This window comes from Python bivittatus, unplaced genomic scaffold (assembly GCF_059951505.1).
Source record: "Python bivittatus isolate LINGU-HERP-01145 unplaced genomic scaffold, Pbiv_v1 ctg000070_np1212, whole genome shotgun sequence".
NCBI classification, from domain to species: Eukaryota; Metazoa; Chordata; class Lepidosauria; order Squamata; family Pythonidae; genus Python; species Python bivittatus.
Window position 1 is genome coordinate 39,661,973 of NW_028277034.1, and position 27,363 is coordinate 39,689,335.

At 38.8% G+C, this 27,363-nt stretch overlaps 1 protein-coding gene across 2 annotated transcripts in view; it reads left to right on the top strand.

The window, feature by feature from the left end:
• Window positions 1–27,363, top strand: part of CENPE (centromere protein E) — a 56,320-nt gene that overhangs the window by 23,069 nt on the left and 5,888 nt on the right. For both annotated transcript variants that reach the window (XM_088133015.1, XM_088133016.1), the window contains 19 exons: window positions 887–1,038; window positions 1,892–2,194; window positions 5,840–6,151; window positions 6,642–6,800; window positions 6,958–7,167; window positions 10,825–11,136; window positions 12,955–13,248; window positions 13,358–13,495; window positions 14,658–14,816; window positions 17,377–17,691; window positions 17,801–17,938; window positions 18,181–18,339; window positions 20,224–20,436; window positions 21,595–21,669; window positions 22,820–23,032; window positions 23,782–23,991; window positions 25,104–25,310; window positions 25,562–25,783; window positions 26,554–26,757. In XM_088133015.1, coding sequence (XP_087989141.1) covers window positions 887–1,038; window positions 1,892–2,194; window positions 5,840–6,151; window positions 6,642–6,800; window positions 6,958–7,167; window positions 10,825–11,136; window positions 12,955–13,248; window positions 13,358–13,495; window positions 14,658–14,816; window positions 17,377–17,691; window positions 17,801–17,938; window positions 18,181–18,339; window positions 20,224–20,436; window positions 21,595–21,669; window positions 22,820–23,032; window positions 23,782–23,991; window positions 25,104–25,310; window positions 25,562–25,783; window positions 26,554–26,757 — 3,995 coding nt within the window. The remainder of the gene's footprint in view (window positions 1–886; window positions 1,039–1,891; window positions 2,195–5,839; window positions 6,152–6,641; window positions 6,801–6,957; window positions 7,168–10,824; window positions 11,137–12,954; window positions 13,249–13,357; window positions 13,496–14,657; window positions 14,817–17,376; window positions 17,692–17,800; window positions 17,939–18,180; window positions 18,340–20,223; window positions 20,437–21,594; window positions 21,670–22,819; window positions 23,033–23,781; window positions 23,992–25,103; window positions 25,311–25,561; window positions 25,784–26,553; window positions 26,758–27,363) is intronic.

Sequence of the window (27,363 nt, forward strand, 5' to 3'; positions counted from 1 at the left end):
GCTTAACGACCATGGTGATTCGCTTAATAACCGCAGTGATTTGCTTAATAACCATTGTAAAAAAGGCTGCAAATCATGATCATGTGACCACAAGGGGTGGTGCAACGGTTTGCAACAGTCGTAAGTGCGAGTACAGGTTGTAAAGCACTTTATCTGAGGCTGTTGTAACTTTGAACCATAGTTAAACAAATGATTGTTAAGTGAGGACTACCTTTATATCTATTAAAACTTGGCATCAAGTTAAACTTTCACATACAATCCATAACTACATCCTCTCCTCAATTTCACTCTATCCCAGCACTTGGGGGGAAAAGCCAGGTCTTAAGTGCTTTTTGGAAGGCTAGAAGGGTGGGGGCCTGCTGAATTTCAGGGAGAAGGGTGTTCCATAGAGTATGGGCTGCCACAGAAAAGACATGCTTTCTAGATCCCATAAGATGGCAATGTTTAAGGGAAGGGGCTAGGAGCATGCCCTGATCTGGTAGGACGGGTAGATGTCCTTGGGGGGGGCGGTCCTGCAGATAATCTGACCAGATGTTTTGTTGTTTTCTGTTTCTTTCAGCATTGTCATTTGCAAAACTCAGGATATAAATTACTCTGTACTTTAGCAAGGAATTTCACTGCAGCCAAAATGTACAAAGAATAAGAACTGGGGCTGTAGCTCAGAGATAGATCCCTTGCTTTTCATGTGGAAGGTCCAAGGTTTGATCTCCAGTATTTCCAAGTAAGGCTGCAAAAATGCATGAAAACAAAAGAGCTGTTGACAGTATGGGCTTCCCATGAGGTAGCTTCCTGTGTATAGAACAATCAATTCAGCAGTACAATCGTCCTTCATTTCTGTGATCAAGTTTGGCCATGGGAGCCTAATCCGTCTCTCTCTCTTTTCCAGACTTGCTATCATGTGTGGAGTTGGAAAGGCAAATGGAGGATTTAAAAAATGAGCTGAATAAAGCTTTGGAAGAGAACATGAGTTTAAAGGAAAAAGTAATTGCATTATCAGAAGCAAACTCTGGATTGGATCTTGAAATCTTCCACAAAGAGGTAAAACTATTGCATGAATTATTGGAAATTATTAGATACCATTTTCTATAGCACCATCCTATTTTCAGGTGAAATATTTTGCCTTTTCAGAATAAACAGTAAATTTTCTTTACTGTTTCCTAAAACAGAGTTCTAGCAGTGATGAGCTATTCCAGCACTGTAAACAATTTTACTGATTTTTAGCAAAATTTGTGTCCATCAGTAATTAGTTACTAGAGCTTTGCAAATCCTTTGAAAGAGATGCTTTCAAATGCACAGGAATAGGGACCAAGCACCTCTTTTCAAGCAGTGTCTTTTCCCAGGTGTGCACAGTTACTTCAGAATCTGCTCCCAGCAATGTGAATAGTTGTCTCCTGGAGTAGCTTCCAAAGCAGCTACCCAGTACTGAAAAAAGAGGCAGCTGCTTTAATGATTTCAAAAGCATTTGAAAATTGTATTAGTAATCACAGTGCTGCTTGTCCTTGGGGCATTATCTTCTGATTTCTTTCATATTTGGAGAATGGAATGTTAGAGATTGCTAAAATTGGGCAGTCTAGAATTTGTTAGAAGGCAGGATTGATTGGTAGTGGTGATGATGATGAAATAGCTGTAGACATCAGCCAGGAAAATAGAGCAAGACTCTACAAGATTTTTTTCAACATTAAAGCAAGATAATGATATGTAATCTTTTGATCATTTTGGAATAATTAAGAATGGACATCAAATTGATTTCAATTTAGAAAAGCAGGCCTAGAAACTAAAACAATTATCTTCCATTATTTAGTTAACATGCAGTTTTGAAAACACAACAGAGGCAGCAAAAACTGTTCTCTAGTATTCTGTTCATAACATATGCCTTTGGTCTTATTAACAGTTACTTGAAAAAACTGAGACGATTACTTTGCTGATGTCAGAAAAAGAAATGTTGCTCTCTCAAGTTGCTGAAAAGGAGAGAATGGTTCATGAAGCAACTCAAGCGTTGACATCCAAAATGGATTTAGCAAATGATGAAGTGATAAGAGGAAACACCACAGCTTTTGAAGAACTGAAACACCCATGTGATAAACTGGGGCAGAAATCCTTAGATGCAGCTGAAGAAAGCAAATCCATGAAAAGCCAAATAGATTCCTGTTCCAGTGAAAGCCTCAATGCATCCATCAGTGATATGACCCAAGAGGTAAATCCCCATTCCATAATATCATAAGTCAATAAATAAATCATTGGGCCATTTAATACTTCATCTTTGCCCATACTTGCTTATGTTAAATATATCACTGCTGATATATTATTGCACAAAGGGTTGGATTATGAATATTGTATCCTTAACATGTCAGTCTTTGCAAATACTCCACATTATGGTGCCAAGGACTTGGCTGGAGTCATTAAATTATTTGTCTTGGCCATTATTATCTGGGACATCGTTCCAGAAAGATTTGTACTGTTAATTACTCAGTGTGCTGCTCAATTCAACAGCTGCAAAAGTTCATGCAATCTTGCCTACATCAACAGAAATAAGCTGGAGTAGCATAGCATGTGATGCTTGGCTAAAATGGGAGCTGCTAATTGTGTTGCCTTAGCCTAGTTCATACATGCTATCATGTTAAACTACAATTTAGTTTTATTTTAGACACAGTATATTATGTGAACATAGGAACTATGTTTTGTTAAATCTAAACTTGGACCTGGAGCATGGTATGAATCCATCCATTGTATCCAGGTTACAGGAAGTAATAGACTCATTGTAGTTTGTGTATCAAATTATAATTGGTCATTATAAGGGGCTCTTCTGAATTTCCCTTCCAAGACAGTGGTAGGCAGAGCATCATACCAGGCCAGGCTGAAGAACCTTCTAAATTTAGGTATTATTTATATAGTTCAGGTAGCTTGCTGGGTCAACCTCTTAAGAGAAAATGTATAGCTAAGGAGGCAAAACTACAGTGCATTCCGAAAGTATTCAGACCCCCTTCACTTTTTTCAATTTTGTTATGTTACAGCCTGATACTATCATTCAAATTCATTTTTTTCTCATTAATCTACACTCAGTATCCCATAATGACAAAGTGAAAGCAGAATTTTAGAAATGTTTGCAAATATATGAAAAAGAAAAACTGAAATATCACATTGGCATAAGTATTCAGACCCTTTGCAACAACACTTGAAATTTAGCTCAGGTGTCTCCCATTTCTCTTGATTGTTGCTGAGCTGTTTCTATACCTTGACTGGAGTCCACCTGTGGTAAGTTAAATTGATTGGACATGATTTGGAAAGGCACACCCCTCTCTATAGAAGGCCTCACAGCTGACCATGTGTACTGTATCAGAGCAAAAGCCATGAGGTCAAAGGAACAGCCTGCAGAGCTCAGAGACAGGATTATTGCAAAGCACAGATCTGGGGAAGGCTACAAGAAAATTTCTGCTGCACTGAAGGTTCCCAAGAGCACAGTGGCCTCCATAATTCTCAAATGGAAGAAGTTTGGCACAACCAGGACTCTTCCAAGAGCTGGTCACCCAGCCAAACTGAGCAATCTGGGGAGAAGAGCCTCAGTAAGAGAGGTGACCAAGAACCTGATGGTCACTCTGAGCTCCAGAGATCCTGTGTGGAGATGGGACAAAGTTCCAGAAGGACAACCATCACTGCAGCCCTCCACCGATCTGGGCTTTATGGCAGAGTGGCTAGATGGAAGCCTCTCCTCAGTGCAAAACACATGAAAGCCTGCTTGGAGTTTGCAAAAGAGCACCTGAAGGACTCTCAGACTGTGAGGAACAAGATTCTCTGATCTGATGAAATTAAGACTGAACTGTTTGGCCTCAATTCTAAAAATTATGTCTGGAGGAAACCAGGCACCGCTCATCACCTGCCCAATACTATCCCAACAGTGAAGCATGGTGGTGGCAGCATCATGCTGTGGGGGTGTTTTTCAGCAGCAGGGACTGGGAGACCGGTCAGGGTTGAGGGAAAGCTGAATGGAGCAAAGTACAGAGATATACTCAATGAAAACCTGTTCCACAGCGCTCAGGACCTCAGACTGGGACGAAGGTTCACCTTCCAACATGACAACGATCCTAAGCACACAGCCAAGACAACACAGGAATGGCTTAGGGACAACTCTGTGAATGTCCTAGAGTGGCCCAACCAGAGCCCTGACCTGATCCCTATTGAACATCTCTGGAGAGACCTGGAAATGGCTGTCCACCGACGGTCCCCATCCAACCTGTTTGAGCTTGAGAGGATTTGCAAAGAAGAATGGCAGAAAATCCCCCAATCCAGGTGTGCAAAGCTTATCACATCATACTGAAAAAGACTGGAGGCTGTAATTGCTGCCAAAGGTGCTTCAACAAAGTACTGAGTAAAGGGTCTGAATACTTAAGTGCTTGTGATGTTTCAGTTTTTTCTTTTTAATAAATTTACAGACATTTCTAAAATTCTGTTTTCACTTTGTCATTGTGGGGTACTGAGTGTAGATTGAGGAAAAAAAATTAGTTTGAACAATTGTAGTATCAGGCTGCGACATAACAAAATTGAAAAAAGTGAAGGGGGTCTGAATACTTTTGGAATGCACTGTAGTTTGCCACTCTGTATTCAGTATACATGAGTTTATCATTTTGGCTGCCTGCTTATAGGTTAGTGTATTAAGGGTTTCCCAAGATAATCCTAACGAATGGAGTTTCCTTTCCATCATTATTATCTGGTGTATGATAGAGTTATTGCCTAGTGCATGTAGAATCAAGCCAACTTCATAAAACACTTTTTTTTTTTAAGCCAAAAAGCAGAAAGGCTTTAAGCAGGTGTTGGACAGCTTTCTGCACTGCAGATGCTCTGTTGAGCAGGGAGTTGTTCTGGATCAAAGGTGCATATCCTGAAGCTTCAAGAGTCCCTTGAAAACTTTTGGGGAAGCCCTTCAAAAACTTCTAGGCATTGCTTGCCAAATAGTAACTACTGAGAGTTTTTAAATAACTGAAGCATAATTGTACTAACATATTTAAAAATAATTTATATTAATAAAAGAAAACAAACTTCCATGGTGTTTTCCCAAATGTAAATGCCCTCCAGGGTCCAATATCCATGAGAGATTTCCAAAAAAGAGTTGGTGAAAGCTAGTGTGATCATCATTTTTATTAAAGTAAATACTTGCAGGATTAAACATGCAATGCTCCCTGGGACGGACACCAGGCATCTATGCAATATTCCACCATGGAATGTCCATGCCAAGGTGTGCATTTGTAAAGCTTTTATATCCAATGCACTCATTCATTACTCATGAGTGCAAAACAGACTGACAATTAAACTGACTTATCAGCCTGTGAAATGCCTTTCCTGTGACCTCCTCAGTATCTCTACACCTGGCATTACCCCCACGTATATTCCCAGGCCATGCTATGCATCTACTATTTTTTATATTACAAGTTCAAGCAGTGATTAAATAAGATGCTAGCTTGGTTCAGGGTATACACATGGCTGCTAGTAGTCTTGAATCTTAGTCTCTCCAGTGATAGTCCAGTGCCTTAGCCATTGTACTATATTGGCTGTCTATACGAAAGAATCATTGCTCAAGAGAATGTTGTTACAATACGCTAGAGAATGTCTTTGTGATAACAGCATCACTTCTACATACATGCACATATTTGCAAGCTATTTGATGATGTAAGAAGAATGTGGAGGGAAATTGATAATTATTTGCAAGCAGTTCATTTCTAAGATTATTGCAGAAGAAAGTAAAATAGAATTGCAAAATTTGACAACTTTTGATGCTGCATTTTCAATACTTTTCATTGTGTTTAACATATTCTCCTGAAAATTAACATTTTCTCCTGAAAAATCAAAGCAATCTAGCAAAAATGGAGAATTGCAGGAGAAGGTCTTGGAGCAAGAGGAGCTACTCACTCTTAAAGAACAACTGTATGAAGCTCATCAGAAGCTGAGTGAAATGGAAGAGCTCAAAGATCAGTTGAAGATTTGGGAGTTTAAAATGGAAGCTGAGGAAGCACAGAAGCTGGACATCATGCAAAGACTTCAGAAGGGTGAAGAAGAAATAAGAGTCTTGACCCAAGAAAGAAATGACTTCAAGCAAAAGCAGGAAGCCCTTGAGAAGGAGAGAGATCAGATTCAAGAAGATATACAAGATACTATCTTGACAGTAAGCTAAACATTGCAGAGTAACACTAGAAAAAGGGCAGGTGACTTCTTTATGGCTGTGGAACACATTTATCCTTTTATAACTTTTAATTCATTGGGGAAGATTAGGATCCAGCAACAGTTGTATTCAGTGATATTACCATGCACATAGCCAAAACTATTGGCCTTTTAGGGAAGTTAAGGATGATAACAGGCACGTCTTACCTCAAAGAGGCTGAGCATCGCCATTTCCATCCTTACATTCATTTTATGTGTGCTTTCCAGAAATATGCAACCAAACCATGCCTGCTTTGTTGCTAAACTTTGTAGCTTGATCTTGGGATTCTTGGGAGACTGCAAGTTAGGCCTGGGGTACTACATGTGACATCAAATTGTCCATCCTTGCACTAAGAGAGTGACTAAGTGTAGGAGAAGAATTTCTTAGCACCCACGCAATACATGTTGTGTTAATTCTAATGCATGTATGTATATATTCTATCTTTTTATGAAAGAACATTGAAGCACAGGAGGGGTTGAGGAATGCTCAAAATTCTTTGAAGCAATGCCAGAAGCACATTGAAGAACTTGAAGAAACCATTGCAGAGAAAGACACACAAATTTCAAGAGTTAAAGAAACTTTAGAGATCACTATTGATGATCAAAAACAACAGGTAAGATGTATCTGTAACAAAAACATATTGACAGAGGAAATTTTTGATTAAGTTTCTTGATCTGGGATGTACATTTTCTTTTAGATCAAAGGCTGATCATTTGTTTCCTCCAAATGAAATAACATGGGGAAAAATATGCTGTTCTTATACATTGCAGATACTGAAATTAACAGAAGACTTGAAAGACTTCAATATAAAGAAGAGTCAAAATGAAATAGATACAAATCAGATTCCACCAGAAGACAATAATGAGCTTCAGCAGATTAAGGAGCAGCTTGCCACTCTTCAGCAAGAGAAGGTGGTGTTGCAGCAGCAACTGGAGGATTTAGAAAAGGAGAAGAATCAGTATCTGGAAAGCAACCAATTGGTAAATATCATGTAGTTGAAAAGCTCTATTTAGCCCACTGAGTCCTACTTCCGCTCAGTGTAGGAACATTAAGATAGTGGTATATAATCTGACTGCTAAGGGCTAAATGTCTTCCAAATCCATGGAAACCCTAGAAGCTATCAAAAAGTACCTGACAAACTCTAATTTTTAATGTGAATCATATCAATTAATTATGTTTCAAGCACTGTTGTAGACCTTGAAGTGATGGAAATCCTAACGTTTAGGTTATGGGGGAGGCAATTTAACCAATGGAGAGGCGTATTTGGGTGGAGCCAAACTACTTGCAGTAGGTATGACAATTACGTGAAGTGGGCAGGCAACATGATATAAGTAGGTAGGGCTAGATGTGGGGAGCTGTTTGAGTGGGTCGGTAGGTAATTTTCATGACTTTCTACTGTAGCATAAGCATGCATACATGCTCTTTATTTACTTATTTATTTAACAATGATTAAAAACAAAATAGAAACATAACAAATATATAACACATATGGCAGTTGAGACAGAAAACCAACCAACATATTAATATAATCATGATATGAGCTCAGTCTTACACCGGGGCTCAAGGCTAAGTGGCAAAACCAGGTCTTCAAGGCCTTATGAAAGGCCAACAGGGTTAAGGCAAGTCAACATTTCTGGGGGAGATGTTCCAAAGGCTCTCTTCCTGGGTCCCACCAGATGATACTCCTTCATGCATGGGATCTGGAGCATGGATCTCCTGCTGGATTTGATGGGTAGATACAACTGGGGAGACACAGTCCTGCAAGTAAACCTTCATGATATTCTCTTTTGGGGTAAACATAGAAAAGGAGCAATAAATTATAAGCCAAAGAAATTAAAGACACAAGATAAGAAAACAAAAAGGAAGTAAACCTTCATCAACTTCATCACACCTCTCCACACCTTTCTGTCCTTGCAAACCATCCTTGCTTCCAACATGTCCATACCTCAATTCATACATTGCCTTTTATTCTTTAAACTTCTCAACTTTTTCTTTTCAAGAACTCATCAACACCATCCAATCACTATTTTCTTGATATTCCCCTCCTCTCAACCCATTTGCTTTCATATTTGTTGGGCAACTTGATCCTTGTTCATTCTTCCCATATGACCAAACTGTCTTAATGTGTTTCTTTCTTAAGGTCACTCTCTTCATTTTCAATCTGCATTAATTCAGCACCCGTTTGTTTATGACTGTCCCTTTTTTATTTTATCACACGTATTTAAGTACCTTATTTCTGCTATATTGGTTACTTTTATGTTTCTTCTGACATACCTGACTCTCACTTCTATGTAACAAAATGGGCAGAACCAAATGCTTATACACAGCCATTTTAACTTATTTTAATAAACATTCATTTCTCGTAACAGACTGCATACTATCTGTTATCTTTCTATTAGCATTTGCGTATCTTAAAATTTCTCTATCCATTTTCCATATTTGGTAAATATTTTACCAAGGTACACAATTAGATCTACTTTTCCTAGTTTTCACTGTTTATGCGTAATTTGCAACTGTTCATAGTTGCATATATAAGAGAGGGCATAGCCCGCAGCTGCCTAATGGGTGGAGAAAGAGGATCAGAAGGGACCCTCCCTAACTTCTCAGACTGTAAAGGAGTCAGCAGGAGATTTGCACTTTCAGAGTTGGGAGATTCTGTTAATGTAGCCTTACAATAAAGTAGAATTAGCTCATCTGGTCGTGTTTCTTCTCTGGTCTACCTAGTAAGGCTGGCAATAACACAGCATCTGCATGATCCATAAATATGTTGAACAACCAACAGGAGACATTGAATCATTAGCTAAGCATTCTATTTGTTCTCCCACATGCATTACATCTACTATATACTGCTCTTACCTCATTTAGCAACCATCCTTCACCTTCATATTCATGTAAAATATTCTATAATTTCAGTACTATTCACTTGATGTTTTCTCTAAAACAACAACTTTTCTTGCTCATATAAATAAATATTCTTCCTTATATTCATGTATTTCTCAGTGATCTGCCAAAGCGAAAAACATATGGTCTGTTCAACCTCCTATCCATCATAAATCTGCACTTCCCAAATTTTGCTCATTGTCAGCCCTTGTACCCTTTCAGTTAGAATTCTATCAAATACTTTCCCAGACACACTTAAACTAATTCTCCTGTAATTCTGCCTTCACTTTTGCTATCTTTTCCTTTGCAGGATAATAACAATGGCATTTTTCTAATGGTCACATACAAAAGCAATCTTTGCACACGTGTTAAACTACTTACTCAGCCGCTCCATAATCAAGCCACATTCATATTTACACAGTCTAGACCTGTAGCATCATTTTTCAACATTCTCACAGTATTTATGACTTCATTTTTTTCTTGGATGTTAATATTTACAGTTTTGTTTCAGTTCCAGTCTTCAACATATCGCTATCATTCCCATAGAAATCTATAAATGTTCTTTTCAGCATTTCCTCATTTCAGTGTCATCCCCAATAATTCCATCACTTTTATTTTTAATGTCAGTCATACTGCTCTAGGGTCTTTGCTTAAACCTTTGCTTCACTCATTTCCAACACTTTTTTTTTTTATTTCCATCAAGATTGCACTGTACTTTCTCTGCCTGTTTTACTTGCTTGTTTTGACTACACTCTTTGCAGCTATCTTTTTGTCTCACACACATGAAGTATCTTTCTCTTTTCCTAATTTTTTGCAGTGAATTTTTTCTAAAACGCATCATTTCTTCCATTATCACCATTCTATAACATGCAACTATCCCCATCCTATGGGTTTTATGTATACCCACAGCAACCTAAATGACACCAAATCACAAATTTTAGCCTTTTCATTCACAATTTTATACTTTAACTTTCCTGTCTACATTCATCAGTTCCACTCCACTAAATCAGACCACCCTTTTGTTTTCTCTTAGTTTTACAGATATATAGCATACCTTTTTTTTTTTTTCATTTTATGCATTAATTCCTGCTCTTTATTATTTTATCCTCTTGCATTTTATGCAGGCCCACAGATATTGACATCTGTCATCCATCATAGTTTTGGTCAATTATGGCTTAATACTTTTTTGAAAAATACAGAAAATGTAGGCTATATTATTAGCCTAATTCATAACTCACATGCAGCATTCCCTGCTTGTGATAAGGACAATATCAGTCAATTTTGAAATATTTTGGCTAGTATGCCACAAGCACAACCAAAATCCCATTTTGTGTCAAATACGTTCAGTCTTTTCTATTCAAGCTAAGATCTCTAGAATAAAGACTGTTGCCCTCATCCCACCAACTAGAATGAATATATAATATACTGGCACATGCTGATATCCACCTGAAAATGGTGGAAAACAGTGCTGCTGATTTTTAAGGTTTGTACCAAATGGCAAGTCATGAAGGACTCATGAAGTGTGTAGCTTCTACCCATTTGCTATCTTTCCTGGCAAGGCAGATTAAATCTCTTTTATTATCTGCAGTAAAAGAATCGAAAGCATGAAAGTTTAAGACCACATTGTATTCCCAGTTGGCAAATGGTCCACAAGGAAGAAAGTGATAGGTTAGGTTAGGTAATGAAATGAGATTGATTTTGAACAGCCATAAGAAACTTTTACTATGCATTTTTTATGTTTCTTTAACTAATTAAAGCTATCTGGTATGATACAAGAGCTGCAAGATAAACAGAAAGAGCTAGGGTCCTTGCTTGAGGAGAAAGAACAGCTCTTTGAAGTCCAGCAGCAGCAGCATATATTAGATCAAGTAAAAGAAGAATTAAAGGCTAGGGATTCTGACCCTGAGGCTGAAAAGATGGAGAAGTTGGAAATGATCCAAAGAAGTTTGAACAGAGAAGAAGGGACAAGAGCCTTAAGCCAAGAAAAGGATTCCCTACAGCAGAAATGCAAAGCTCTCCAGTCTGAGAGAGGAGCCGTCAAGGAAAGCGAGCAGAAAATCACACCGAAGGTAGGTGGGTCAGAAATGTTTTCCCTTTTGTTCACGAGTAGATTCCTTTATCTGTTCCACCCCTTTTATACAAAACTAGACAACCCAGGACCCGTTGTGTTCACGTTCCAGAGATATTTCTTTACCTAAACAGAGAAACAGAATGACTACAGGTGGGCAAAAAAGCAGTGGGAGGGGAGTGACTTCTGACTTCTTGCTGGCTTCCCCATTGACTTTCCTCGTGGGAAGCTGGCAGGGAGCACTGGAAATCTTCCTTCCTTCCTTCCCTCTTCCTTCCTTTTCTCCCACCCTCATGCACCCCTGCACACTCTTCCCAACCTGCACCACACCCTCCCCAACCAGCACTCTCACGCACCTTTCCTAACTTGCACCACATCCTTGTGCATGCTCCCTGACCCTCACTGCACCTCTTAGGCACCCTCCCTGATGTGCACTGTGCCTCTTGCGCACTCCTTCACTCCCTCCCCCACCCAGCAGCAGCCACTTACCTGCCTGCTGGCCTTGGACTTGCAACTTCCTGCTGGCTTCCCCATTGACTTGTGGGAAGTTGTCAGGGAGCATTGGAAATTATGATTGTGTGACTGTGGCAGCACTGAAGTGGCCACAACTTTGCCAAATTTCAGATGCATGGGAGTAATGGGTCCCGGATTGTGGACACATTCTGTAAGCCCATTTGAAGTACCTTGGTTCAAAAATTCTTGCCCTATGATGCACTGTTTCACCCAGTTGAAGGTTACAGACACAAGAGTTTTAATAGTATATAGATGAGCTGGGAAATGAAGATTTCCATTTGGAATCAATGAGATATTGTGTGATGAAATTTTTATGGGTTCCATGAAAATGAATTATTTAGAAAAATGGAAAAGATTTACAGGTAGTCCTCAACTTATGATAGCAATTGAGACCAGAATTTCTGTCGCTAAGCAATGTGGTTGTAAAGCACAACTGCATTGCTTAGTGACAGCAATCCCTGCAGTCCCAGTTGCCGCTGTTAACCAAATCCCACGGTCATTAGGTGAGGCAATTTCCTGCTGGTTTCCCACAACCAAGTCCATGGGGAAGCCAGCAGGAAGTTGCAAGTCCCAGGTTGCTCGCGAGCAGGCAGCAGGCAGATAAGTGGCTGCTACAGGGTGGGGGAGGGCACAAGGGTGCAAGGGAGGAGTGGCAAGTCTTGGGGAGAGTGTGAGGGAGGCACAGGGAGGGTACACAAGGGTGTGAGGGAAGCACAGTGAGGGTCAGAGGGTGCACGAGTGGCTGGTGCAGCATGAGTGCAGAGGGACTGGGGGAGGGTCCTTGGGGGGAGACTTACCCCAGCGATTTGTGATGTTCCCTGCTGGTTTCCCCATTGACTTTCTGGGAAGACAGCAGGGAAGGTCACAAATGGCCATCAGATGATCATGGGGCACTGCAACCGGTTGTAAGTACAAGCCGGTTGCCAAGCACCCAGATCACTGTCACATGACCTCAGGGGTCCTGGGACAACCAAACTCCAAGGACTGGTTGTAACCACCATTTGTTCAACACTGTCATAACTTCAAATGGTTGCTAAACAAATGGTGGTACGTCGAGGACTGAAAAATAAAATGAGAATTTTCAACTACTCTGACATCTGTGATGCTGTTCCATTCATTATGCATAATCAATCTGTCTGCTAATAAGTTATATATTACTTCTAGCCATCAAAAGATTCGTAATCCCTCCTCTAAGACCATGGCATATCCTTTCATCCCTACCCTTTCATAGAAAATGAAAAAGCAGAAATGTGCAAAATCATCTGATTGATTCTTCTTCATAAACATCCTTTCTCAAATCCAACAGCTAGAAAGAAAGTCCTTTGACCTGCAGCAGTTGCTCCAAATGAATCAGCAGAATGCAGAAAGTTTTAATGACATGGACCATCTGAAAATTATTCTTGAATCTCAAATGGAAGCCCTGCAGATTGAGAAAGCAGAGCTGATTCAGAAGCTTCAGAGCACTGCAGAAGATGTCAAATACATCAGCCAAGAAAAAGAACGTCTGAGAACGGAGGTAGAAGCTCTTCAAGCTGAGAAGGATAACATGACTCAAACCGTCCACCGTCTGGGTGAGACTATAGAGAGGCTTGTTCCAGCGGTAAGAATTTAATCACTGCCACCTTTGGGGAGATTCTTTTTATTGGATTAGAATTTAATTTAAACGCGGTGGCTGATTTGATTGTGTGCGGCTTTATTTTTTATTAAAGAATTTGGAACTGCAGGAACAACTGAGGGATGCTAATAATTCTCTCAGAGAACATAAAGACATGGTAGAAGAACTGAAAGGAAAAATCATAGCCACAGATTCTCAGACTTCAAAAATTCATGAGGAGTTGAAGCAAAAGGTAAGAAAATGTGTGGCGCATTAAAAGCATTACTATTATTTATTATATTTAGAGTCCACCTGACTCCAGAACAATTTTGGGCAGTTTACAGTTTTTAAGACAGAAAAACAATAACAAAAGCATCTGAAGCATCTGAAAACCATATCCCATATATTCCCCCCCCCCCCGAAAAAAAAAATATTCCACCACCAACAGGGCTCCTCAAACACCCTACTCCAGGGTTTTCAACCTTGGCCACTTGAAGATGTGTGGAATTCTGGGAGTTGAAGTCCACACATGTTCAAGTGGCCAAGATGAGAAACACTGCCCTCCTCTAAGCCCTAGAGAAGCGACCAAGTTTTTAAAGATATTTTTGAACACCATCAGGGTAGGAGCTACATAGATCTCTAGGACAACAGGCTTCCTTTTTCCTGATAAATGGCATTGTTTAATTGAAAGGACCCAAAGTACAGTGACTCTTCCTGATTTTACTGGACAGTCAAAAACCATGAGAGATAGGCAGATAAGGCTTTATAGGTTATAACCAGTGCCTTGAATTGCACGCAGAAACTCACTGTCAACCAGTGCAGCTCACAGAGCATGGGGATTCCAAGGCATTCCCAGTACTGCCCGCACTGCTGCATTCTGAGCCAGCTGTAGCTTCTGAGTAGTCTTCAAAGGCAACCCAATCTAGAGTGCATTGCAGCAATTCAACCATGAGGTGTCTAGGACATGAGTGACCATCTGAAGGGCCTCCCAATCCAGGAACAGATGCAACTGGTGACACCAGATGAAGCTGTGCAAAAGCACTCTTTACCACAGTTGCCACTTGCTCTCCAAGGAGGAGCAGCATGTCCAAGATGACACACAGGTTAAGCACCAGTCTTGAATAGGGGAGTGCAGCCTCCTCCAAGAATAAAGATGGAATGTCTCCAGATCTGGAGGGCCCTAAAGTCCATAGCCACTTGGTCTTGACAGGATTGAGCCTGACTCTTTAGATATCTGCTGTTTAAAGTTCTCCACTGCCCTGGTCAATAATTTTTATTTCAACTAAAGTTCATAATTATAGGAACTCTTGGGGTTTTTTTTTTCTTTGTTCTGTTTTGTTTTGTAGAGCAGAAACTGATGTGCTGACTGATTTTATTTCACAATGTGATGAGTTTTCTCTTTTTCTACATTTAAGGCCGAGGATACTCAGTTAGAACTGGAGAAATTGTTGGTGTACGTAAAATTACAAGAAGATGAGGTTAATACACAGAAGAATTTAGTTCTTGAGAAACAACAAATGTTTCAGAAATTTGAAGAGGAAGTTGAAGAAGAAACAAAACACCTGAAAGAAAAGGTAAGAAAATTATAAGTAGGATAATGTTTATAAATGTAGCTAAGAAAGTTCAAAATGATTTTTTTGGAAGTAAGTTCAGGTTTCTTTGACAATATGTCCCTTTTATATTTCAAATGATTTCTAAAAGCCTCTAATTTAAAAAATTCAAGATTGTACAGCTGAAAAGGAACTCTTATGCCAAAATTACACAGCATGTATTCAGAAAATGGAATTGGTTATGAGTTGTAATGCTGATAGCTTGGGAAGGGGATTAACCAAATTAATAGAAGAATAGAGCCTTTTTCCAAATGCCAGAACATGAGCATGTTATCTTGCTGATGTCCTCTGTGAGGAATTGATCTTAAGGGTAGAGAAAGCTGAACTGGATGGGGCTTTGGTTTAATCCACCATGACTCCTTCGCATTCATAGTCTGAACTTTTCTTACAACTGATACAAAATAAATTAAAACAGATTTAAATCTTGTCCTGACTCTTTCAATTTTGGATGATGCCATTCCAGTTTGATCTGTACCGAAAATCCTGCTGCTAAAGTTATTTATAAAGCACAATTCTGACCTGTAAGGATTTCAGACAAGGCTCCCAACTTGCCCAGCTCCTGTTCATTTTTTTCATAAATGTTATGGTGGGTCACTTAGTGAGTCTAGACTTTAACTTCCTAAACTGACAAAGAAACACATCTTCATTCTGCTTTATGCAGACACAGAAGAGCACTAGTAGGTCTGGCTCAATTTTGCAAGGAGGATAATCTGGACATAAACCATCATAATACCAAAATCATAGTATTTTCCAGGAGACCAAAGATCTAATCTTATGATTTAAATACATGGAGCTGATTTTCTATGATTGCTCTAAGAAGGTCATAGCAGCTATCTTGCACAATACACCCAGAGAAGTACTACAGAGAAGTCCTTAGAAAGCAAAGTCACTGGTACAAATTTATGGCCCTCAGTTGTGTCTCTTTTCAAGCTCTACCCCCCTGGAACTCAACCAGCTCAAATTTCTAAGACCAGTATTCCAGATGCCCAGCTTTGTCTCTTAAAATGGTCTACAACTGGAGGTAGGCCTGGTGAATGTGGAGGCCAGAATACATTTGCAAAAAAACAACCAAGCTCAGAGAACCCCAAGGACTCCACAGTTCAACCCTGAGCTACACATATTTGCTTCTATTAGCCAGAATATGTTGTCTGTATTCAGGTCTAGCCGTCCCCACACACACACCCCACCACTGCCACTGGACGTTGGATACCAGACCACTTGTAACATTTTTCTGGTCAAACTATGGGCTCTTCCGCCCCCCGCCACCTTTATTTTTTAACTCTGTGTTAGAAACAGGCCAATGCATTCTTTATAGGCATATAGTGGACACAGCACCAAACTCTAAATCTCACAGTCACTGAAAGTCTAAGATACATCATGATACTATCGTGCATCGCTAGAAGCTCTAGCACAGAAGACTCTTCACTTCGGCTTGCTGCAATGCCCTCTCTTTAGCTTTGTTAGATGGAAAATAAAGGAATATTCCCTTCCAGGTATATCTGTGCCCCATGACACTGGACCAAGTTGAAGCTACTAAGCGTGTCTTCCTTTTTTGCTCATTTTACAGAGATCCACACTATTCTTCCAGTATTCTCAGTGTTGCTAGGCCATACAGATTAATTCTATATCACCCCACTCCTCTGTTTTTAATCTCCTTATAACACATAATGTTGCCAACTAGAGCTAATCAACACTTGCCAGACTATTACACTGCCATCTCCACTTTCACAGTTTTATAAAGTTCCTTTCCCACAACTTAATTTTTAATTTATTTTTCTTCTTTTAGCTCTTCTAATAGTACAATATATTATTATATTTTATTCATCAATTGAATTGTGTCTAAACTCTAATCTTAGGGAACCTTATAACCTTTTTGCAGTGTTTTGTTTTATATCAATTTGTCTGGCTTTTATCACGCCATCTTTTAAATTATTGTTGTCTTCACAAATGTTTGAGACAAGACAACCTGTTAATTCCAAAAATGATGTTTTTACTTGCTGGGTAAAGACCATAATAAAGATACTATGCTGACTATACTTGGGGAAAAAAGGAGATTTAAGCCCAGAGTAGCTATCCTGCAGCTCTAACGTTGCAATCACTCCCAGGGGATCTGTGTTGTAGAGTCTCCAGAAATTGGAAATGCATGGCACAGTTTTCTGCCATGTTGAAGGAGAGAACAGGGGATATGGTATAAGTCCAAAAATATCCTAGGCATCATTTTTTAAAAAGGGGGAAACCTCCAAATTCCCCCCCCCCTTCCATGCACATGGGGGGGAAAAAAACCAGGAAAAAAGTTCTGACATCTGTGACACTGTCCCATTCAGTCATCAGCCTGTCTACTGTAGACCTTGCCTAGACAAAAATGTTACCTCTGGATTCTGATTATTAAAAAACATTACTCTCTTCTCTAAACTCTTGGTGCCTTTCTTCCCCCATTCCTAAATAATGACAAGTTTTGTGTTTACGAATAATCAGGAGTAAGTGCAAAACAGCCTAATTCCTCTTCCTAAAAATCACGTTTCAGATCCAAGAGCTAGAAAATAATTCCCTTGAGCTGCAGCAACTGCTCCACCTGAAAGAAGAGGAGAACCAGCAGAATGTAGAGAGCGTGAACGATGCAGAACAGCTGAAAATTATCCCTGAGTCTCAAATCAAAGCCCTGCAGAGGGAGAAAGCAGAGCTGATTCAGAAGCTTCAGAGCACTGCAGAAGATGTCAAATACATCAGCCAAGAAAAAGAACATCTGAGAACAGAGGTAGAAGCTCTTCAAGCTGAGAAGGATAACATGACTCAAACCGTCCACCGTCTGGGTGAGACTATAGAGAGGCTTGTTCCAGCGGTAAGAATTTAATCACTGCCACCTTTGGGGAGATACTTTTTATTGGATTAGGATTTAATTTAAATGTGGTGGTCAACTTGATTGTGTGTGGCTTTATTTTTTGTTAAAGAATTTGGAACTGCAGGAACAACTGAGGGATGCTAATAATTCTCTTAGAGAACATAAGGAAATGGTAGAAGAACTGAAAGGAAAAATCATAGCCACAGATTCTCAGACTTCAAAAATTCATGAAGAGCTGAAGAAAAAGGCAAGAAAAATGTATTTTTAAAATTTTTAATATTAAAAAGTGTCTGCTGTTTAAAGTTCTCCACTTCCCTGGTCAATAATCCTTATTTAAACTAAAGAAATTACAGGAATCACAATTACAAGAACTCTTAATAGTTCCTTATTTTGTACAGCAGGAAATGCCTGATGTCCTGACTGATTGTATCTCATGATGTGATGAGTTTTCTCTCTCTCTCTCTCTCTCTCTCTCTTTATTTATTTAAGACTGAGGATAGTCAACTAGAACTGGAGAAATTGTTGGTGTATGTAAAATCACAAGAAGATGAAGTAAATACCCAGAAGAATTTGGTTCTCGAGAAACAGCAGACATTTCAGAAATTTGAAGAGGAGATTAAAGAAGAAACAAAACACTTGAAAGAAAAAGTAAGAAAATGACATGTCTCGAATTTAGAAAACAAGTCTGGACAGGTGAAAAGGAACTATTTTGCTAATTTACAGAGCACATATTCATACTATGGAATTGGCTATACAAGAAGCAGGATTAACCAAATTTAGAGAGGAATGAACATTCAACAGCTATTAGTATATGATGGTTTTGCACCCCCTCCCATTTCAACAGCAGCCTCTTTCTGAAGACCAATGTCAATGGGACATGGGTGTATTATCCTGCTCATGTCCTTCTTGTGGGCTTGTAGTAAGAGTCTAATTGACTTTCCAAGAGACTGGATTGGAATTTGATTTGATTGATTAGAACTCTTTCATGCTTTTAGAAGTTAGACCATTCTTTACAAAATATATTAATTCCTTTAAAACAAATTAATTTTTTGGTCCTGATTTAACTTTGGAGCATACAGCTTGAAAATCAAGTGTGATCCACATCTTACAAATGTTTGTGGTCCTGATCTATATACCAAACATTCTGACCCCAAGGGTATTTATCTAGAATGTCAAACCACACTATTTACTAACTCCATTCGTGTTCAACTTTATGAAAAAGTTCAGAGTGGGCCACTAGAAGAATCTGGACTTTCACACATGCATACACATGCACACACCATGTTAGCAGAGAAACACATGCCTTTTCTGCTTTATGCAGACAACTCTCTGATTTGCTCTAGGATACTTATAGGACTCAGAAGAAGACTGGTGGCCCTTAGCCAGTATTGCAAGGATGATACTGTGGAAATAAAATACCATAAAACAAAATCATAGCCCTTAGCAGGAGATCAAGAACATACTTTAATTTTTCTCACCACCACCCCGCCAGTAGCTTTGTAAACTGAAATTAAAGAATTTGCTGCATTTCCTGTACTTTGAGGTTACCCTTTCCTGGGCAATTTAGAATTGCTATTTCATTTAAGTTCCTGTGATTTCAAAGAAACTTAAGTCAGGATTCTTTTTTAATATTAGTTGCATTCACACCAAGCCATGATTTGCCTTAATTATAGCATACAAAATAAAGCAGACTAGGTTGATTTATACAGCATGCAAAATTGTAATGGTTATAGCTGCATGGGATACGAAGACTGAAAAAACCATATTATGGGATACCATTTTCTGTGAACATGAATTCAATGCCTGCACTACTCCAACTGTGGCTCAACATATGTTTTAGCTTTTACTGCTTAAAAATGAAGAGGGAAAATCTCAAGAATTGATTAACTATCTTAAGGACAGTTTAACAGAAATGTGGCCTCTTGTTTAGAGAGAGTCTTGAAAAACAGAATGAAAGCCAAGCGTATTCTGAATGGATGGCAGGGGAATAATAAAAAGAGGCAAGGCGTTAATTGCATGATCACAGCCTCATCCTGGCTTTTAGGAACCCCTGCTGACACCCTGGAAGAATTGAGTTGCAGCAGGGGAAAATTAATGATCAAGTTAGGCTTTCTAGAATGCATTAGAATAGAATTTATAATCTATTTATGGAAGTGGTGACATTTTGAAGGTAAGCTGATTTATGAATTGAAGCATTTATAGTAATGTTTATGTTCGTACATAAGTATTTCAAATATTTACTGAACTGAAAAGTTAAGAAAATAGCATTTGCGAATCTAAAATAATTTGAAATATTTAAAAAGAGCAATAGAAGGGATTCAAGCAGTTTAGGGAAACAATTAAGCACATTTTAATTTCCTTAGTATTATTTATCATAAAGTTTAATGCTACACAGAGTTTGATTTAGCTTTCCCTAACTCTGTGTCCTCCGTATTCTGACACTGAATTAGGAGTGTTAAAAGCTGCCTTTATTCTGGAAGGTACTAGCTGGGGAAGGCTGCTTTAGTAATGGTGTAACATTTAATTTCTTAGATAATAAAATCAAGTGAAGAGATAAGCAGCCTTACTGAGGAAAAGAAACACTTGTCAGCCGAACTGAGAGAGCAAGAGAAATACGTACAACAGCTGATGAAAGAAAACACCTTGCTTCAAGAAGAGAGAGATGACCTTCAGCAGGTTATGCAGAGCATTAGAGAAGAAAATAAAAGCCAACTTCAGGAAACCTTACCTGAGAATATTGCAAAGGTACAGGGTGCCATCCAGGGAATGGAATTTCACTGATATGTTGTTTCTTATTATGTAAAACCATTGGTGCCAGATGTTTAGGTTCAGCTTTCAACCTAAACATCCCATTGTAACTTTCCTGAAACTGTGGATATAGATAACGCATCCTTGGGTGTTGAATGCTTTATGTCAAGGCTGGGCACCCTTCAGGTAACCTTTAACATTTTTAGGATGGGTTGAGGATTGATGTGCAGTGAAACATGTCATGCAGCCAGGTAGGAACTGGATTTTCTGGGATGAGGGGATTCTTACATGAAATTTATTTCAGGTTTCACATTATAAAATGGTAGAAAACAGTACCACTGATTTTTCAGCCTTCGTCCAGCCGTATGGTCAGTGAGTGCTATAGAATATCATGTACATTTGGTTTTAATGTACATATAAAAACCTTCCTGAGTCGCTTTTTAACAAGATGGGTGATGACAAATTTGATATATAAATAAATAAAAATATGGCTCTAAGACTATATATTGCCCCCCCCCCCCCCCACGTTTCACCAAGTTGGAGCAGAAGTGGGAGGAAATGAGACTTGTAATACTTGGTTTTTAATCCATTTGGTTTGACAGCATCAATTTAAAAAAGATTAAATAAGACTTTCTAAATCCTAATTTGTATCACTTTGTTGATAGATATAGAAAATAATCACTGAGTCAACAAATGTCGTCAATATTTACTAGGGGAATAAATATGAATGGAAGCAGCATCAACCATGACAAAGCAAACCCGACTTGAAAGTTGCCAGACTGTTTCTCGTTTCAATCTCTCTTTAAAGCCATTTGTTAGGTGTTTTTATTATTATTTATTTATTTATTTATGGGAGGAAAGTCTGTTGATTCACTTTTTAATCAGCATCCCTATCTTAGGCAGCCAAAAATAAGAAACTGGGTGTGATTCTTCTATTTTTTTTTATCACCAAGGATTAATGCATGTAATAAAGGCTCCCAGATAAATCTGAGACCCTTCTAACTGAGACCTTGCAAAACCTTTAAAAATTGTCTACACTAACTAGTAAACCAAACTGGGGTGTGACTGAGTTCTTTTGATTATCCTAGTTAGTAGGAAATAATCTGCTCATATTGAGATAATAGCTTACCATTGAATATATATTCTTCTATCCAGGATTCTGAAATGAATATCAAAGAAGAAAAGCAAGACTGCCTTGAAACTTTGGAAGTGAAAATATTCAGAATAATGGTAAATGCTATCACCATTTTTACTGTATTTTCCATTTATTAAATCTGAATTAAATGGAATTATAACTCTTACCTCTTATCGTTCCTCTGTCTGTTCTTGCACAAAGACTGAACTCCATCTCTAGCTATATCCAATCAATCTGTGTTCTTGTGTATTATACAAAAAATTAGAGGAGCAGCGCCTATTTAGGATCCAGGAGGTCTTGGTATAGAAAGGTGAATTGTACATCTAGCAGGTTCCTCAGTCCAAGACTGTTCTATTTTGCTGCTGACCTTTGCAAAATAAACTGCTTTTAAGACTCAAGAAACTATTTTATGGGTAAAATAAAGAATTATTTTTTGCAGTTCTTTATAAGAGAATTCTCAGAGTTCTCTCTTTAGCCAACTTCCAGGATGATCAGGAAGTTCTCTTTTTCCTTTGGCAACTCTAAATTGTCGCAGCAAATTGGTCCTATATATTCATCCATTGTATCTGAAGGGTTTTTCTGGTGGTATCCCTGATCCAGGCTGCTGGTGAGGCAGCTTGGCTTAATGGCAGTGCAGTGCAAAGCACCCCATCTTGAAGCAACTACATCCTTTGGAAGACTTGGTATCAGGCGTGTCTGCAGGGTATGGTAAAAAAAAGTCAAGATGGCGGCAGTAACAGTGCAGTCGAAGCTCCATTTCTTTTTTATGCACATTGCATGTAAAAAGTGGACAGAGTGTTGATTGTCCTATCATGGCTGCCATTTTGACTTTTTTGATCACACCCTACAGATATCCCGCATGGCATGGCTACTTTTCTGCAGCTGACTGTGAATGTATATGTGCTCTGCTAAGCCCACCAATGAAAACACATACACAGAAGTGCAAGGACAGCTGTAATGTTCAAGAAAGAGTACAGTATTTTGCTCACATGAATGCAATTCACAAAGCGCACTGAGTCATGGTAATGCTGGTTGACCAAGATACGTTTCTTAACAATACAAGATTATGATCCTTTTGAGTATGAAATTTTATTTTATTTTATTCCTGCTATGACTTTAGTGATTTTAAGAAAATCACTAAGTTTAAAAGATGAAAACTTTAGTCAATAGCTATCTCTTTGCCTCTTTGTAAATGCATGAATACAGTTTGTAGGTAGGCTTCAACCTGATTCCTTTTTATTTCAGGAGGTCCTGAAGAAATTTCCAGTGCTGGAAAAAAGATCAGAATATTTCATAAATATATCTCTTCAGATTAAGAATCAGTTTGATAGCAAAAAAGCCCTAGTAGCCAAGTGGCTTTCTGACATTTCTCCACAGGAAGCCGATAATATCAAAAGGCTTCAAATGGAATATGAACGCATAAATAACAGCCTGTACAATTTGTTGAACAAACTTCAGGTACTAGTTTTAAATGCTTTATCATACCACATGCTAAACCATTGAGTGATTTGTTTAGTTTTAGCCTTGTGTGTATGTGAATCTATCCTTTGGGGTTAAAAAACCATGATTTATGGCTTAGTATACCTTATAAACTCAGATAGTTGTGGTGTTTGCAGTAAACTCTGTTAAACAAGTTCCTGGCTTAAAGTCATGTGTGAAACCTATCTCGGTTATTTCTGTTGCATGATTTACATTAATTATGTTTAGACTTTAAGGCAGATTTCTGTTGTATCAGAGCAGAGGTCTATCTAGCTCAGCGTTCCCCAGCATACGTATCCTCCAGACATGTGCATTTCACCTCCCAGAATTCCCTACCCAGCATATTCTTTGTTGAGAATTTGGGTTTTAACATCTATGTATCTAGAGGGCACCCACGTTGGGAAAGATTGATCCAGTCCAAAATTCTGTTGTTCACAGACTAAGAGGTATCTCAGGAAAAGAACAGCACAAATTCTCTTTAAAGATAGACAGCATAAGATTCCAATTAGTGGAAGAACAGGCTGTTGAGGATTTTAACAGGGATGGTAGCCCCCATTAAACAAGCCAGATTTTGTGGCATCTTTGAAAGTTTACCAAGCTTATTATAAAATTGAAGTCTCATGGGGTACAGCCTAAAATGGTATGAAGCTTATCCCAGGATAAGTGACTGAACCCGACTAGATTTTGAGCATATATGTTTGGTTAATTAACTTCTTCACCCTCAACAGTACTTTTTTACCTGCTTGTGCAACAGAAGAACTGAATACTACACAAACGTCAGCAAGTACACAAGGGAACTGTTTGATGAGCGAAGAAATCAACATGAGCTGCTAATGCAAATTCACCGTCTCAGAAAGCCTCACTTGGAACAGCAGGGAGCCGGATCCCAGCAGTCTGGTGTCTCCGGACTGATTCAGAGCTTGGATGATTTCACAGAGGTAGTGCTATGTCAAAGGTTGCCTGGTTGGTGCCGGGCCAAGTTTGGGCTGGGAAAGCAACATGCCAGGACATTGCTATACTTCCAAGTACCATTTACAACACCCCTCCCTCAATTAAAATATAGTTCAAAAGAATTACATGGCCAAAATCTCATGTGATTGGCAAATCTCATGCAATCTCACATTTGGATAGGGGAAGTGTCTTGAGCATTGCATAACAGGACCTGAAAGATTTGCTGCCCTGTGTGTGGCCTGTGGTAATAATTTCCATGATCTGCTGATTTAAGATTACCGTTAGAGCTGTTTCCTGGAGACTCATGTTCCAGAAGCCAACAGAGAGCTAAAGGTGATGCCTCAAGGATTCTGCCCCCTGATCCACAATGATATTGTACAATGCCACTCAAAGGCTCAGGTCTGTCAGAAGTCAGTGGAGGTCTAAGAGAGCACTGGGCTTTTTTTGCTGCATCTTTTGTCACTGCATCTTTTCCACCTGGATTTGGAAGGAAAACTACCTATGCTTCATGGAAGATAGGTTATAAACAAAGTTAAAACTTTTACCTTGATATAATAATAGGTGGTGTTATTACTGGATACTGTTTTTCCTTCCAAGAGAGCTCAGAGCACTTTATGAGAGAAGAACCCAAAAAATGTAAATAAAACCATCATATAAAAAATTGAGTATTCGGTCGGACAAAAACAAGGATGTATATTTACATAGTTCAATGGGTGTGCTACTTTGCCAATTGTAGCTCAGCAGAAGAAGGAATACTAAGCCAGAGTTAAGAGTCTCTCCTAAAGGCTGTAATTCAAGGCAGAACATTTTCCAAATTCAGTCCTTAGCATGTCCGGTTAGGACTGTAGGGAGATAATAACATCAATGTTACTATTTTATCCCTGCTATGATGCCCTGTGGACAGACAGGAAGATAAGTCAGATCAAAGGTTTCCCTTCAGTGCTGTTAACAGAGCTAGAAGGACTAATACTGTATCTGTGTTAAGGAGCTTCTGTATAAGTTCTTCCCCAGTTACTGTGCTGAATGGTATGCAAAAAATACTTCAGTTATGGCACATGTCTTGACAAATCAGCTTATTCTGATATATTTCTTGGCACAGCAAATTTTGAAAGAAGCTTCTGAAATGGAAGAAGAACTCAGTAGCACAGAAGTTATGTTACAAGAGCTGGAACGCGAGAACATAGAGATGGAACAGTATTTGGAACGATGCTCAGATTATTTTGATATACAAGATTTTGAGGCAAGAATAAAGCAAAATAATGAAAAGCTTTTGTCCATTGGTCGATCCCTAAAACCCAAAGTTCAGGTATGAGGTGCATGTTTAAAGTGTATAGCACGATATCCTTGTGTATGTCTCGTTGAGGGTGGGCATGGAAATAATGCTGTACTTGTAGTTGCATGTTTCTCATAGCTTAATAATCCAAAGCAACTTGGACTATTGGACATGTTGGTCTGGAGTTTGCAGAAACTGAATTCTGATGTTGTTGGATGACTCTGTATAAGAGATAGCAATGTAATACCCTCCCCTCAACATTTGTTGCTACCTTTATATTACAGCCCTATTTTCAAGCTAGATCAGAGCTAGAAGCCAGAAGTGCCAACTACTGCAGAGAGATTGACGCTACCCTGAAAGCATGTAGAGAAGAAACAAAGGAACTGATTCTACAGTTAGATATGTTAAAGAAAGAGCAAAAATCCTGTGGTGTTGCTAATATGGCTCTAGAAGAAGAAAACCATAAACTAGCATATAAACTGAAAGCAACAGAGCAAGATATAAAGGTGTGTTTTTGTTAAACTCCTATTTGGTGCCTTAGTCTGATCTCTCTTGTTTAATTTGATTAATACTAGGGGTTTTTTTCTATGCAACTTTCCCTGTTATACCATTTATTTAATTGCTGCTTAGACTCTGCTTTCCCAAATATGCAGGGTTCCCAAATCCACTCTAGTTCTTATAGAAGTTTCCTGACAGTACATTAATTTTATCCAACTTTTCTAGTTGAAGAGACCAGATGGTAAAAAATTTGCTTCACCTGTGTGACAAAGGAATTGACTTTGAGAAGTCATGATATTCTGATGTAAAAGAAATCTATAGAATGTTGCTTTTAAATCTCTGATTACAGAGAAACATAGTGGCAATTTGGGCCATATGAACACAAAGAAAAAGGGTGTTTCCCCAATAGAACATATGAAATGGCACTGGTTTACCTTCTATGAATGAAGATGTGTACTGTTGTGAATTAGTTGCTCTTATATTCATCCTCCTCTTTGATACCGCAACTCTTACTATTCTGGTAGAAATGGTCTATTTTTCTGATCATTTTCATTGTTATCAGGCCACACTTTTGGTATAAAGAGCCCAGTATGCAAAATATTGGAGATGTGGAGATACTGGATCTCTGAAGATCATTATGATTGATCTTGAGAGCTCCAGGTCAAAGTATCTCTGCAAGTTTCAGGGTTTTTCACCAGTAACAGCTGAACTTTTTCTAAGAATATAAAATCTGGAAGAACTGTTCCATTTTCTAATAACACACTGTCTTTGTTCCAAGAATCTAAAGTTGAAAATCCAAGAACTGGAAAGCGTAGCAAATAAAGCAGGAAAAGATCTCCAGGAAAAGGAGAAAATAATAGCCATACTAGAAATGAAACTTAAAGTGAGAGCTTCCAGGAGCGAAGTAGTCAGGCTTCAAGCTGCATTAGAGGAAAAAGAACATTGCCTAAGAAACACAATAACTGAGAGAGAAACACTCAAGGTATGCATTAACATAAGTGATTTTTGTCCTTTGATGCTTCATGTTGGGAGTAAAGCATTCTCATTTTTAGATCCATGGGATTCACACAAATGTCTCATACATTCAGACAAGGAGCCCTTCTCTCTACAAGCCTTACCAATTCCTACCTAAAACTCATGCAATGTTCTGGGCTGTTGGACATTGGAAGGCAAGTTTCCATAAAAGGAACCATCAGTCCACAATGCTCTGCTTTCTCCCAGCCTTGCCCTGGCCACTGGTTGTGGCTGAACATGCCCCTCTTTAAAGAAAAAGAAAGTGCTCTGCAACTTTGGTCCGTCCTCTAGTATTTTTATGCACCCCAGTCATTTGTGGACTGGTTTTTGCTGTTACTGTTATGACTGATCCCATAACAAAACCAATGGGGACATGCAATTTCCTGCAGTTTGTTCAGTTATGCCATCAACTGATTTGACAGGGTGCTAACTGTGATCTCTTGCTGGATTGGAACCTCCCTCTGGAAGTACTCCTAGTATTGTTACTTGGATCTGCAGAGAGATGTAGTGCTCTTGCTAGAAGCTCTGTAAATCAAAATGCAGCTTTTTGAATATGGTGAATTCCAAAAGCCTA